This window comes from Aspergillus melleus, assembly GCF_016097325.1.
Source record: "Aspergillus melleus strain CBS 546.65 chromosome Unknown contig4, whole genome shotgun sequence".
Lineage (NCBI taxonomy): Eukaryota > Fungi > Ascomycota > Eurotiomycetes > Eurotiales > Aspergillaceae > Aspergillus > Aspergillus melleus.
The window spans coordinates 1,679,402-1,695,000 of record NW_025763373.1 but is presented as its reverse complement, the minus strand read 5'-3'; the positions used below and the strand labels follow the sequence as shown (position 1 = coordinate 1,695,000).

The window sequence follows — 15,599 nt, the reverse complement described above, 5'->3', positions numbered from 1 at the left end:
CACGATTGGCCAGATATCTTGATTAATTAGCCTGATGTGGGATAGCGTGCATGGACACGGAATAGTGACCAATCAGCAAAAGGCATTTGACCGGGGCGTGAACCTTTTAAATGATCCGTGAGTCCGGCCGAGTGACTTCAATTGGTGGGGAGGGGATCTAGCCCGACCGATTGCCCCTAGCGACGAGGCACATGGTTACTGTCAAGGTACACTAGACGTATTGTACCATTATTTGCCTCCTTTGTTATGGGCGGTTTTTTGCCCATCGACTCCTTTGATTCATCCGATCCGTGGCATTCCTCCCGCACAGAGTGACATATAGTAGATAACTCCGAATGGGAGACACCGTTCGGTACACGCGGAGGAAAACTTTTCTACGGTATAAGCTCCTGCAGCCGAGGGCAAATCACATCGCACCCGTGCAAATAAAATACTCATTTCGGTAGGTCCTTGTTTTTTCAGGTACCCATCGCTTTTTTACTGTCGGGTTACCAGGTAGGCACTAGGCAGGCACCGTCACCTGTTCTAGTCCTATCCCGCTGATGTTCCCTTCCTTTTCTTCTTCTCCCTTTTCCTTCTGCGAAACGTTGTCGAAATCCCCGTTGGGCGCATCGCTTGCCTATCGAAGATCTCTACTCGCGATATCTAATCTGCTTCTCCACCGTTGTCGCTCGCTTTATTTATTGGCACCCTTATCTGCAAACCGTTTGTTAGCACCATTTAACGCCGTTCAGTGTTAGACCACGCCATTTCGCGATCGCTCAGCTTCACTTTGCAGACTGTTCTTTTCGCATCCTGGCCGAATTGCGAAATTCTCGTTAACGACTACAAAGAGTTCAAAGAAACATCACGTTGAGCCGGAAACGAATAAATTCCCGTCGCATCGTCCGCGCTTCAGTGTCCATCGCACTAGCATCATCCCTTATGCCATTATAGAACTTAAACAACATTACAGCACTTGTTTCCAATACTTCATGGTCGCACGGCAATAAGGGTATGTCTTTCTAGCAACAGTGAAAGTTGCTGGTTCTGTCGCTGACTTCGCCACTCTACCCGGTGTAGGACCATGTCTTTGCCTCAACGGCCGGGGAAGGCCTCCCCGCGACGAGACGAACATTCCGCCTTCCGCGAGTCCTCGCGACGCCGAAGACGAGATCCCGAGACCGGCGCCCAGAATGAATCGCTGTCGAGCCCGCCGGCGTCCCATCGCCACCATCACCGCCGTCATCGTTCGCATAGCTCTCGGAGGAGGAAGGATTATGACGAAGAGAGAGTCGATGCGGCGGAGGACCTCAGACGCAAAAAGAGCTTCGTGAAACCGGAACGCACCCGGGTCGACCAGTCCCACCCCAACTACCACTATCGTCAGCGATCCCAGAACATGCCGACGCAACCTTCGACTACGGGACATGAGCCTCTGATGGAAGATGATGACCAAGCCGATACCCCCAGCTCTCGGAGCGTGGAATACAAGACCAAGGATGACATGTACGGAAATGTCAACAAGCCGATGGAGCGGGTGCCCAGCCGAAAACGGACGAAAAAGAGGCGACACACGCGGAAGATCTCCAAGAGAGCGGAGGCAGCGGAGAGAGAGCGACAAAGGGCTATGGAGCAGGTTCGGCCTCCCAGTCTTTGGACCACTTACTGCGCTATCATCACGTTTTGGGCACCTGATTGCATCATGCGATGCTTCGGGATGCCGCAGAAGGCGCAGCGCAGTGCATGGCGTGAGAAGATCGGTCTGATCAGTATCATTCTACTCATTGCGGCGTTCGTCGGCTTCCTAACGTTCGGTTTCACGGCCACCGTGTGTGGAACACCGCCCACTCGACTCAAGATCAATAAGGTGAGCAGCGGCTACATGATTTTCCACGGCACGGCCTACGACTTGTCTAAATCGACCCATCCAACCGCCACCGGTATCCCTCCGGATACCAATGTTCTCTACGATCTCCCTCACAAGTACGGCGGACAAGATGGAAGTTTCTTCTTCCAGCAGGTCAATGGGGCCTGCAAAGGACTCATTACAAGAACCAAAGATTCGGATATCCCAACGAATTCCAAAGGCGAGCTGGGCTGGTACTTTCCCTGCGCGCCGTTCAACCAGGACGGCTCTTCGAAGCCAAATTTTACCGAGTCCTATTACACTGGATGGGCCTGTCACACATCCGGGGAGGCTAGGAAGTCATTTTACAGTCTCAAAGGCTCCGGCGATGTGTATTTTACCTGGGAGGACACAAGAAACAAGAGTCGAAACTTGGTGGTGTATTCTGGCAACGTTCTTGACCTCGATCTCTTGCAGTGGCTCGACACATCGCAGGTCAAATACCCGTCCAAATTCGATGAGCTGCGTGAGAATAAGGATGTGCGCGGAGTCGACTTGACTTACTACCTACAGAGCGGAGAGGACAAGAAGATCGGCAAGTGCTTGTCTCAGATCGTGAAAGTAGGAAGTATCGACACCGACACGGTCGGATGTATCGCGTCCAAGGTTGTTCTCTACGTCTCCTTGATTTTCATCCTGTCCATTGTCATCGTCAAATTCGCCTTCGCCCTGCTTTTCCAGTGGTTCCTGGCCCCTCGTTTTGCCGCGCAGAAAACGAGCATGAGCTCCGACCCCAAGACACGCAACCAGCAGATTGAAGACTGGTCGAATGATATCTACCGACCTGGTCCTCGTATCACGGATCCCGTGGCAGACCGTGCAAGCAAGAGAGCCAGCTTTCTGCCGACCACATCTCGCTTTTCCAGCCCGTACACCGTGAGCAATGGTGGAAAGCAGCGTCCTCAATATGTCACTATGGCGAGTCAAAATTCGACCTCCCGATTGATACCCAGCGGCAACTCGATGTATAAACTAAGCCACAACAGTAGTGGGGGTACCTTGAGTGCAGATGCCTCGCGGCAGAACCCTACGGCCAGCCGGACAAGTTTGGTACAGGACTCTCGCTACTCTCATGCTATCGCGGAATCGGAGGGCCTCGGAGCTGCCGGATACATTCACGAAGCGGTTGTTCCGCAGCCTCCCCCTGACTGGCAGCCCTACGGATATCCTCTGGCCCACGCCATGTGCTTGGTTACTTGTTACTCCGAAGGCGAAGATGGAATTCGCACTACACTGGACTCCATCGCTACCACCGATTATCCGAACAGTCACAAGACTATCGTTGTTATCTGTGATGGCATGATCAAGGGTAAAGGCGAGGAATATTCAACTCCGGAGATTGTTTTGCGCATGATGCGGGACCCCGTCGTTCCATTTGATGAAGTGCAGGCCTTTTCGTACGTTGCGGTAGCCACAGGCTCCAAGCGCCACAACATGGCCAAGGTGTACGCTGGCTTTTACGACTACGGAAACACGTCGATCATCCCGACCGAAAAACAGCAACGTGTGCCGATGATGATTGTCGTCAAGAGTGGCACGCCTGCGGAAGCAACTCAGTCGAAGCCCGGCAACCGAGGAAAACGAGACAGTCAAATTATCCTCATGTCCTTCCTCCAGAAAGTCATGTTCGACGAGCGAATGACGGAATTGGAATTCGAGATGTTTAACGGGCTCTGGAATGTCACCGGGATCCCACCAGACTTCTACGAGGTTGTGCTCATGGTGGATGCTGATACCAAGGTCTTCCCGGACAGTTTGACTCATATGATCTCCGCGATGGTCAAGGATCCTGAGGTTATGGGCCTGTGCGGAGAGACCAAGATTGCCAACAAGACGGATAGCTGGGTGACGATGATTCAAGTGTTTGAGTAGGTTTGATCTAAACGAGACATTTCCCTTGCGGAGCTAACGTTTGTCTTGCAGATATTTCATTTCTCACCATCAATCCAAATCGTTCGAGTCGGTCTTTGGTGGTGTCACTTGTTTGCCCGGTTGCTTCTCCATGTACCGTATCAAAGCACCCAAAGGAGGCCAAAACTATTGGGTTCCCATTCTTGCCAACCCGGACGTGGTGGAGCATTACTCCGAAAACGTGGTGGATACGCTTCACAAGAAGAACTTGCTGCTGCTGGGTGAAGATCGATATCTGTCAACCTTGATGCTTCGGACGTTTCCCAAGCGGAAGCAGATCTTTGTGCCCCAGGCTGTCTGTAAGACGCAGGTCCCGGACAAGTTCATGGTGCTTCTGTCCCAGCGGCGTCGTTGGATCAATAGTACCGTTCACAACCTGATGGAACTTGTCCTGGTCCGCGACCTCTGCGGAACGTTCTGCTTCAGCATGCAGTTTGTCATCTTCATCGAACTGGTCGGAACTCTTGTGCTTCCTGCCGCCATCGCCTTCACCTTTTACGTGGTGATTTCTTCCATCGTGAAGAAACCGGTGCAGGTCATCCCCCTGGTTCTGCTGGCTCTAATTCTGGGACTTCCGGGCGTGCTCATCGTTGTGACCGCCCACCGACTGGTGTACGTGCTGTGGATGCTGATCTACCTTATCTCGCTGCCCATCTGGAACTTTGTCCTTCCCACCTACTCGTTCTGGAAGTTTGACGACTTCAGTTGGGGAGACACGCGGAAGACGGCGGGCGAGAAGGACAAGGGCCACGAGGCGGGAGAGGGCGAGTTCGACAGCAGCAAGATTACGATGAAGCGATGGAGGGATTTCGAAAAAGGTACGTGCTTTGGTGGATTGGTATTGAAGAGTGACAATCACTGACTTTTGATTTAGACCGTCGAATGAGGATGGCAGGATGGGGGCAACCCTCTGGCGGTGGATATCCGTCACATTACGAACCATACTCGGATTACTAGTCCTGATTGTGATCTGAACTTGTATATTGCTTTATTCTTTTCTTCTTCGATGGGTTACGACTGGTTGATGCTTGCTTTTTCTTTATTTGCTTTTTTGGAAAGGCGTTACGATCGCCGTATAGTATATTATTGACCGGAGAGCTGTAATTATTCTTCTTTTGATGTATTTGTCCGCAGCGATGATTTTCCATCCTTTCTGACTGTTATTATCACGAACCTCTACGAGCGCAAGCAAGCAAGCGATATAGTCAAGATAGTTACGCAAGAACGACAATCGATGAGTGATTAACATACGTGCCAGATTTTCTAGCCAGGTTGACATTATAGTGTTACTACAATAGCTTCGAAAACAAATCAAAATATTACTTTTAGCTACAACCGTAGAAGTATTTATTATGAATAAGTTGAGTGGGTGCTCCAGAAGGAGCAGAATGGCGAGAGACAGCTATCGAATCGTTGGCTGTCCCATTTCAACTCTATGGAAAGAGGGTCCCTAATAGTAATAGGTGGGAACTATAGGTACGAAATCCAGATCACAATCATAGGATGAATGATACTATGGTAGGCCACCCAACTGCCCGTACTCTCACGGAGGGACAACGCCAACAGATTCAGAATTTATTTGAAGTTGATTCGAAACCCCGCGATATCCTAACCCTGATTCGAAAAGATAATACTTTAATTTTGTTCTCGCGATATCTATCATGCATTGAGTGCTTTATGAAGGCAGAAGTTTGGTAATAGTACACCTCTTGAATATCTGCTAAATATCTATAGGGAAATTTCTTGGACATATGTCTACTATACAAACTCGATTTTCTGGATCTAATGTGATTTTGTCTGGATGAGGGCGCTCCAGAGCGTTGCTCACTGAGCATTCCTCATCACCGCAGATTAATTTCCAATCGTTATTATTGGCACAGGCAAATCCGCCATGATCCTTGGCACAATCTACATTGACTTGGAGAGATTAAGCCGACTAAGAAAACCTGAATCAGCCACACAGGGGGTCCGCGGATCCGATTGACGGCAGTTCCTGGAATTTCTACTACAAAACGGAATATGGACTGGGGTGAACTGGGGCGAGTTGTTAATGGTCGAGTCGACCCCGACGTTCAGATAGCAGAGGATCTGGCTTTGCAAACGTGGCGAGCGTTAGAGTGCTGTGATCTGGGTCGAGTGGACATCCGCTACGGAGAGGATGGCAAGGCAATATGTGTTGGAGGTAAGCACGAACATCACCGCAACAATCCTATTGTGCTTAACTAACCCCTGCAGATTAATCTACTCCCTGCACTACACCCGATCTATACTGTGGTTGCAACAACAGCTGCTCAGGAAGGAATCAACCACAAGGCGCTGATAGGTAAGGTGGTCGATAGCGCCTTGGAACGATACCCATCTTTGAAAGCCAGACGTTATTCTTAGTTAGTATGTGTGGCATCGCTCAACCGATCGGTTCAAACCAATGCGATTTAAACACGAATTTCGCATTATTTCGCTCGTGGAAATGATCGATTTGAAGCCCCTGAAATTGCATATTGAATATCGGCTTTTTATCGCGTAGTTCTAGTGCACCCCAGTCACTGTAAGAGCACCCCTTCTCGCGAAAGAAAAGCGACCGTGTATGAGTTTGCGGTTGGGAGCAAAGCCATGGCAGCCATGATCATGGCCATGTTATCTCCGACCAGCAGCTTCATCAGGACGAAGACCTGTATTTGTCCGCACGACTTGATATACATCTTAGCGTCCGAGGCTGTATGCCCATAGGGTAACTCTTACCTTTTTGGATGAAGAAAACCGTTCGATAGAGTCCTCGATGTGACGCAGGTAGCATAATTCAGCCCTGGACGTTTTATTTTGCCTTCTCACCGTATGGGAATACTGAAGCTGCGTATGTCCCTTCTGCTGAGGGGAGTGGAGAGATACAAATATGATCTCCAATCCGGCTATAGATAGTAGACAATATCAATTCGTAAGGGCCATAAGCACCATAAGCACTATAAACACTAAAGCACTTATATCTGAAGGCAGCTTTCAATAGTAGAGCGTCAGTATAGCAACATGCATTAGGTACTGTCAGGTATGTCATGTACACAACCTTCTATGTTTCTCCCCGCACTAGTGTTTTACTAGTGCATCCATAGAAAGTGTATGAAGGTTCGATGTGATGTATGCCAAAGTATGTGCTGAAGCCCATAAGTTCCTAGATGAACACTGGCTGACATCATACTGAACCCTTGTAAAGAACTAAACCCCGCGCCCCCCCACCCGCCTTTCCCCCCTTTTACATTTTCAGCACCTTTCTTTTTGAAATAAGTCAATTTTGATTTTTATATCCTGTCTCCCTCTTTCGCAAGTATTGGCAATCAACATGTCTTTCAGAAGGACCGTCACGGCACGTTTCCCACCATTTGTTGACGCGGCGAAGGAAGATGACTTTTGGCAGTGGTATCAACAAACAGTGGAAAAGGGTAGGCTAACTGATATCGACACTTCTATTCAGGGGCTGTTCATCCTCAAGGTACGTCTAGAAAATGGGCGTCCCAACACGTCACCAGATCATTTACCATTCTTGTTTGTGTTAGCCAGCAGCGTATGCCATCTGGGAGAGGATTCGTGCATTTCTGAATGATAAGTTTGAGCTCCTGGGAGTGCATAATTGTGCTTTCCCGTTATCATCAGTCGAGAATGCAGGGGTCAGCGGCGACGGCATATATGACGATAATAGATATGCACGGAGGGATACTGAGCTCAGACTACGCGATCATCCAAGCACAACATCCATGATCTACTCATACTATGCCAAGTGGATCGCATGCCCGCAGGACCTCCCACTTCGACTGAATCAGTGGACGACAGCTTTCAGGTCAGAGCCCTGGCCGCAGCCTTTTCTCAGGTGCCGTGAGTTCCTCACACAAGAAGCACATACAGTGCATAAGACGCAGTATGATGCCCGTTCAGAGATGTTGCAGGTTCTTGATCTCTACACAGGTCTTTATGAGAAGCTTCTGGCCGTTCCACTTGTCAGGGGCCAGCAAGGCGACGCTAATAAGTCCGACGGAATTCGAACAGCTGTCCTATTCGGCCTTATTCCCTCTCTTCAACAGTGTATTCAAGCTGGGGTCTTCCACGAGCTAGGCCAGCATATGAGCAAGCAGTATGGTATTACCATCTCGGGGGACCCTGATCACACTCCAAACAATGAGAGCTCTACTATACACGTGTGGCAGAACTCATGGAGCTTGTCTATTCATGCTATTGGTCTCATGGTAGCTACGCATGGCGACGACCGGGGCCTAGTTATCCCACCCTACATCGCTGAGACACAGGTGATTATAATTCCTCACCAGGGCAAACAACAGGGCCATCAGATGCTTTACGCTGAGATCTTTTCCATTCAATCGACGTTGACCTCTCTCGGTATTCGTGTTACAGCAGATCTGCGCGAAGGGCATTCCGCTGGCTGGAAGTTGCAAGAATGGGCAACCGGCGGCGTTCCACTACGCCTAGTTGTCGGATCGGAGGAGCTGGCTGGACGATATGTCACCATCTATCGGAGAGATCTCCCCAAGTCAGAAGAGAAAACTATCATGTCTCTTTCTCAGCTCCCCACTGGTATCCTGGCACTCCTCGAAACTATGCATAAGGGCCTCCTTGAGAAGGCCCAGAATACCCTTCGCTCGCGTCAAAGACAAGTTACCGACTGGAATGAATTCGTCGAACTACTTTGCGTCAGGAAGTCAGCTTCTATCTGCTTAGTCCCTCACTGTCTGGCAAAGGACTGCCAACAGCGCATTGAGAGTTCGATGATCGAAACTGCCGCTGAGAACGATACTGGTTCTGAGGTTAGATCAGTGTCGGCTTCAGTCAAGTTCTTGTGCACACCTTGGGACCAGCCTTCTGGCGTCCATGGAGGGGGCGTTCCTAAATGCATCAACCCCGAATGTATTCATACCGCTAATAAATGGGCTATGTTTGGATTTATGTGCGGATAGATACTCTGAGAGATTTGAGATATGTACTTATCTACCCCCCTTTTGTATGAGATTAGTGTTGGGCTTTCGTCAAAGAGTTCGGCTTCTTATGCTTCTTATGCTAATACGCTTGGCAGCAGCTTATGCTTAAAAGTCTGACCCGGTGACATTATATTGGGTCATGAGGAAGTCTATAAATAGGGCCCTGAGTACCCTCACTGAAGCCATGGCACCCAGAAGAGGAAATCCTAAGTTATGATAGATATTCCACAACATATTCGCATACTTAGTGAGGAACATAGATCATCCCTGTCAGCGGCGCAGGCTTGGCAAGTCATGTGTGTGGCTGACACATCCATCCTGAAGGCAATTGTTCTTTTCTGCTTCTTCTCCTTCTTCCCTTTGGATCCTTGTGCGGTTTCCGACTAAGACTCTTCACCCAACTTGTACATAGGTTGATGGGATTCATCATTCCCAAGATTGATTTCATGGATAAAGCATCTCAGTCCCAGCTTCAGCTCCGTCCGACGCTTCTCTGGCCAACTCTTCATGTGACCCGCCCACGTTCTCCCCCTCCAAAGTCTGACTAAGGCGCCTCTCCAGTGATCGGTATGGCTTCCAATCTGCGTCGTTCTTTTCCCACGAGTTCCTCCTGACTCGGTTTCTTGCAGCCTCATCTGTTCCACTTCAGGTGCTTTGTACCGCTGAAAAGGCAACCTCACGTCCCCCAATTGGGGCTACCTACGGCTTTTGCAACGTAAAGCTCTCTCATTTCTCCCCTCTTCCCCTCTTCCGCCTTTGTCTTTTCCTCCTATATATCCCCCTTGCCGTGCCTCCCCTCCTTCCTGCTTTCCTTTTTTCCCTTGTCCTTTCCGACCGACTCAAATGTGGCTAATTGCCTCGTCCTTCCTGACCGACCGCATTGCCACATCGTCCATCTCCCCCTTCCCGTGTCTCTGATCCCCGGATAACTGCACCCATAGTGCGACCTCTTTTCCACTCACACAGAGCCGCTGGTTGCTACTGGGATTCCTAGCCTTCTAGCTCCAAATTGGTCGATTTGTTGTTTCAATTCGCGTGGGGGTTGGTGGGCGACGAATGCTGCGGGGTGACCACCACGTGCAGGGCCAAGATCTCTGATCCCGATTTGAAGAAGAAAGGGAAAAAACGTGGACTCGCCTTGCTATCTTGTCCTTTGTGTAGCCCTGGGGTGCCAATCACCTTCCATCGTCACTTTTCATACGATCGCATTTGACTGGCCTTGTGTTCAACTGGGTATTTGCACCCGCCCCTTGCGCCGCCGGGCGAGCCAGTTCGCCTTCGATTGACAACCTGACCGGAATGCCTGATCGGAGTGAATCGGATCCCCCCTGGTCACCCTCTTTTCATCCTGGTGATCGCCCCTCCACCATTTCCGGCCCGTCCCATCAGAATGGGGCGGATATAAGGCAGTTTCGCCAGTCCTCTTCGCATTCTGTCCACGAAGAAGTATCATCCCCGCCGACCCTAGATGATCCGAACCTGCCCTCCAGTCCTGGCCCAGCGGGTGGTGGCGGTGGTGGCGTGACTTTAGACGGGAACTTCGACACGACGGACGCGGGCATCTCCGCTCTTATGGCTGTCTCGCAGTATCCCAATGCTACCAGCCACGAATCGAATTTTCTTTCGGTGTCGGAAGTAGTCAATGCGGTTATCGAGCGCGAGGAGTACTTTCGACCGGGAGGGGTCCACCACGGACCAGCCGCAGGGATATCCTCGTCGTCCCCGCCAACTGAGTTGTACATGTCGGACTCCGAGATGACGGATGCTCTGTCTGACCTGGGCGGTGTTCCGCTTGGGCCGCCCGGCGCGCACATTGGTCTCGAGGGTCTAGTGCATCAGCTGATTGACAATGCCGCCATGGGTGAGAATATGTCGACCATCTCGGAGGATAGCGAAGACGAAGAGGCCGAAGGACTTTTTGGCGACTACGAGGAGCCCTATGAAGAGGCACTGCCAAATGGTCCGGCGCTGCAAGACGATGATCTGGACGATACGCAAAAGTCGGATTCGGACGATGGTGTTGGTGGCGAATACGGCGAGGAATACATCAACGACTCTCCGTCTCGTCTCGGACCAAACCCGCTATCCGAGGTGGATTTCGACGATTTCTATCGAGGGATGGATCAAGGTTTTAGCTCGCAGTTCACGGAAGATGCGGCCGTTCCCGCCCACGGCGATTACAACTACTTCTCGGATGGGGAAGACCCGACGGATCCTCACGTCGCGCCGTCCGTTGTGCAAGGAACCAGTAAGGTCCTCTAGGCTTACGTATCTTCGCGCCACAGCTAACGGTTTGCAACAGTCCATGAGAGAAATTTCAACATTGACCAATTCATTTCCCAATGGGTTCATTCTTCTATCGCGGCGATTCCCAGCCTTCCTATGGCACCGGCACCATTACCTCCTAACCCCCTCGCCAACATCATCGGCTGGAACCCACCGCAAAAGATCGTGCGACCGACTGCATATGGTGGGGACTTTTATGACATTCAGCAAATCCCCTGGTGGGAAGCGTTACGGGTCAAACGGTCGGACGCGCGAAACCTGCGAGATCAATGGTACAAATCCTATCATAATTTGGAGTATTCCAATCACCGACACGGGATCAAACTTCCTCAGGAGGAGTTTTTCTTCCGAGAGAAATCCATGCACACTCGATGCAGGACCACCATCGAACATTTCCAGCTGCGTAATCTGATGTCGGTCGCAGCCTACAATACGGTACATTTCGCACAAGAATCCAAACTGTATTCGTGGATCCCCGCCTACGACGATTTAACGTGCTTGATTGACCTGTCCCGTCCGTCGGTGGAGACCGGGTTTCAGGGCCCGGTTAAAATTTCTTCCATGAAATCTGCGCACGAGGTGGCCATCGCGGGAGGCTTCATGGGAGAGTATGCTCTGCGCTCATCGGGTGCCGAGGGCATCGGAGCTTCGGGGTTTGTCACTCAAGATCCCAACGGAATTACCAACCACATTGATGTCGTGCCGAGTCGAACGAACCGAGCGCCGATGGGGATCTTCGCGTCGAACGACCGACATCTGCGGGTGCTGGACTGCGAGACCAACACCTTCGTTGCAGACCACGAGCTGTCGCGCGCCATCAACTGCACGGCCACGTCCCCCGACGGGCGACTGCGCGTGGTCATTGGCGACTCGCCGGACGCTTGGGTCGTGGAGGCGGACTCGGGGCGACCGGTGCACCCGCTGAAGGGACACCGCGATTTTGGGTTCGCCTGCGCCTGGTCTCCGGATATGCGACACATCGCGACCAGTAACCAGGACAAGACGGCCATCATCTGGGACGCACGCACGTGGCGACCGCTGGAGAAGATCGAGTCGGATGTGGCGGGGTACCGATCTCTGCGGTTCTCGCCCGTGGGCGGCGGACCGCGGACGTTGCTTTTGTGCGAACCGGCGGATCGGATCTGCATTGTCAACGCGCAGACCTACCAGACGCGCCAAGTGCAGGACTTCTTCGGCGAGATCGGCGGGGCGGACTTCTCGGCAGACGGCGGCACGATCTGGGTGGCCAACGCGGACGAGCATTTCGGCGGGTTCATGCAGTACGAGCGACGACAATGGGGGCAGCGGTACGGCGTGCGTGATCTGCCGAACGAGTGGCTGCGGGAGTCGGAGCTGGACGAGGACGAGCGATGCATGTTGAGCGAACGCGAACGGCAGATGCGATTCTGGCGGAACATGAGCGACGAGGAGCACGAAGCCTTGATATTGTAGGATCGTGACCTTGTCAAAATTTGTAATCTTGTTGCATTGTTATTGAGGGCATGACCTGCCACTTGCACATTTCTTTTGTGTTTATTCATTGCATTTCCATGGGAGGATGATTGATTTAACATTTTAGCGGTGATACCATACTTACTCATACCATTGAATGTTCATTTGTTGTTTCAATTGCCATATCGAATATAGGGATCTAAGATATTCTGTCGGCGGGAAGAGTTTGTTAGCCTGAGGATACCAAAGTGCCAGGATATATATCCGGTCACGCGATCATCAAAGCCACGTTCACTGCTCTCCATCTCTGTCGCCAAAACAAGCAAAGGCTGATTAGTTCAATGGCTCAATGACCGTCCGGGGATTTAAGTGATGGTGGCGTAGAGATAAGATAAATAGATTACGTTGCGAACTTGCGTTGCGCAGTGGAACTTGTCCGTGGTTCGCCATGCTAGTCTATACTCTAGTCTATACTCGGAGTTTGTCCCGGAAAGAGAAAATTTCAACGAAGTGGCAAGAAATAGCGAAACATGAGGGAAAGAAAAGGACAACGCCACCAGTCCATACTTTCTATCTACTCGGCACGATGAACCCAGGTTCAGTATTCCAAGTCAAAAGAAAAGACATGGTCGAACTAAGCGTACGTAGTAGTAACGTGGAGTGGGCCTTACCGAATGCCCTACCGAGGCGCAGCGGAGTAGTGACTTTCTACGCATAACATTGACATATCAGAGCATAAATCGATCAATCGAGTAATCCAGCCCGAGGCACTTGACAAGTTCTGATCGTTCGAGCAAGTCGTCCGTACATTTTATGTCTGCCTTCTGTCGGACATGCTCGTCGATATCCATCTATCTTGATGCCTGGACTCGATAACACGGCCCTCACTAGATCGTATCTGAATGGAGTAAAGATTTGTCGATCGCCATGGCGGGTTAAGGGATTATTTTCCGTCGGGGGGGTTACCCCGTATATCTCAACCTCTAACGTATCAAGCTTGAACTGAGATTCATGGGTCTGAGCTATCAAGGCTGATTTGACACTCTAGCCCCTAAACTGTACCTATAATAGCAATGTAGAAACAGAGAATGATGGATCACTTCCTAAACCGTCCTGTAAGCAGTGTTTATACCAACGTCTTGGCCTTAACTAAATATTTAAGGCAACTATATATCTACCTGTTTATGCATTCCTTCATATTAGATCATGCATTAGTTCACACGGTCTTGAATATAGGAGATATGTCGAACCAACTTCTAGGTTTACTTACTGTGTGTGTGTTGAAATTTTATCAACTCACGGACACTTTCCGAGGCGTACGTAGTCGGGGAAGCCACTGCTCCGTGTGCTCCGAGTACGTAAGGTAGATTGTGCACGATCAGATTTTTCTTCTCTATACAGGGATTTCTTGGGAACTTTTACATGTACCCTAAAATCATGTACGTCAACGCTAATATCGCCCCATATCTGCCGGTGCCGGTGGGACACGGTCCTTGAGACTGTGGATCAGGAACCATCCCTAACAGTGGTTTAAACATCCATTAATATACACCGTAGGAAGCGTGGACAGTACAGAACTACATCTAGCCCCATTATAGGGCTTGAACCGATCCATGTCTCCTGTGTTTTTGTTTCCTCCGCTTACTTAGCAATGGTCGATTGGCGACGTATACTGGCTACGCTATCCCGTGCACGATGGATTTAGTCCACACCGTTGCATGGGTGGATGGGGCGAAATGGGGTTGGAGATGGAGGAAATATGTGTGCCTGTGTTTAGTGCTGGGTGAGGGTAGGGTAGGGTGTTTGGGGATATAAAAAGGGTTTCTGGACTGATTGAGTTGAATGGTTTTTGTTTGAGGAGACGTGCTTGACTGTGCATACTATACTATACTATATCACATTATCCTATACTATACGAAAGGTTCCTAGGAGACTACTGTTCGATATGAAGCTACAGACAATCAGGCACATCCTCCTCTCCCTCACCCTCACCCTCTCAAGTAGGACATCCGCCCAAACAACAGCATCTACATTCACAACCTCACTCTCATCCTCAGCCACCACCACCTCCTCAACGTCAACAACAACCCCCCGCCCCATCTACGCCATCGCCCACCGCGTCCTCACCCCCTCCTCCCTAACCGCCGCCCTCACCCACGGCGCCAACGCCCTCGAAATCGACCTCACCGCACATAAATACGGCTGGTACGCCGACCACGACAACACGCTCTGCAGCGCGCGCTCCACCGCCGAAGCCCTCTTCAACGCCATCGCCTCCGCCCACACCACCGACAAATCCAACCCCAACCCCATCTCCTTCGTCTGGCTCGACATCAAAAACCCCGATGAATGCGACCCCGGACGGGCGTGTTCCATCGAGGCATTACGGGACCTGGCGAGGGATGTACTCCTCGATGCCGGGATTGCGGTGCTGTATGGGTTCTATGCACAGGAGACGAGTCGGGGGTTCCAGGTCCTATCTGGCGATCTGTGGGAGAGGGAGGCGGTGGTGTTGAGTGGGGATGTGAGGGATGTGGTGGGGTGGTTTGATGAGGGAGGGTCGAATTCGAGTGATGTGAAGCCGAAGCAGAGGGTTATGGATTATGGGGCTGTGGAGTTGACGGAGGAGGGGTTTGGGACTTGTGACTCCACTACCTCTTCCTCGGATGGTGGTGATGATGAGGGAGTCTGCTCGGTCCTGAAACAGGGCAGTCAAGCTCGTGACGACGGACAGATCGGATCCGTGATGGCCTGGACGACAGACGAGGGAGAGGGCTGGATGGTAGAGAAGATGCTGGGCGAGGCCGGGGTAGATGGCATTATCTACGGGCTGAGTAGTGGGGAGTATGCGGATGAGGAGAGCGTGTTGGCGGCGTATTTGGATATCGAAGATTATGTGCAGAAGCATCCGGATGAGATGAGGATGGCGACGGCGGAGGATGTTCCTTGGTGAACGGCATAATGTTATGTTTATATATGGAGTTATGGGTTATAGAATGATAGACTTGAGTGTTGCTTATCAGCTGTGTGCTGTTAGAGTAGATTGCGTGGAGGAATGGATAAAACTGGACATTTGATGGTATCAT

General features: G+C 50.9%; 4 protein-coding genes across 4 annotated transcripts; all 4 read left to right on the top strand.

Annotated features, from left to right (window-relative positions):
• Nucleotides 1-1,066: 1,066 nt before the first annotated feature.
• On the top strand, nucleotides 1,067-4,756 carry chsF (chitin synthase CHS3; the record flags this gene model as incomplete). Its single annotated transcript, XM_046089233.1, has 3 exons — nucleotides 1,067-3,756; nucleotides 3,812-4,617; nucleotides 4,674-4,756. 3 exons carry the CDS (start codon nucleotides 1,067-1,069, stop codon nucleotides 4,754-4,756), a joined length of 3,579 nt encoding a protein of 1,192 aa, XP_045945203.1.
• Nucleotides 4,757-7,542: 2,786 nt separating this feature from the next.
• LDX57_007515 (uncharacterized protein) lies at nucleotides 7,543-8,754 on the top strand (the record flags this gene model as incomplete). The annotated part of the gene is made up of 1 exon (XM_046089232.1): nucleotides 7,543-8,754. The coding sequence occupies one exon, from the start codon at nucleotides 7,543-7,545 to the stop codon at nucleotides 8,752-8,754; it is 1,212 nt and encodes a 403-aa protein (XP_045945202.1).
• Nucleotides 8,755-10,074: 1,320 nt separating this feature from the next.
• On the top strand, nucleotides 10,075-12,513 carry LDX57_007514 (WD40 repeat domain-containing protein; the record flags this gene model as incomplete). Its single annotated transcript, XM_046089231.1, has 2 exons — nucleotides 10,075-11,023; nucleotides 11,078-12,513. The coding sequence occupies 2 exons, from the start codon at nucleotides 10,075-10,077 to the stop codon at nucleotides 12,511-12,513; spliced, it is 2,385 nt and encodes a 794-aa protein (XP_045945201.1).
• A 1,945-nt stretch (nucleotides 12,514-14,458) lies between these two features.
• LDX57_007513 (uncharacterized protein) lies at nucleotides 14,459-15,466 on the top strand (the record flags this gene model as incomplete). The annotated part of the gene is made up of 1 exon (XM_046089230.1): nucleotides 14,459-15,466. The coding sequence occupies one exon, from the start codon at nucleotides 14,459-14,461 to the stop codon at nucleotides 15,464-15,466; it is 1,008 nt and encodes a 335-aa protein (XP_045945200.1).
• Nucleotides 15,467-15,599: the final 133 nt, after the last annotated feature.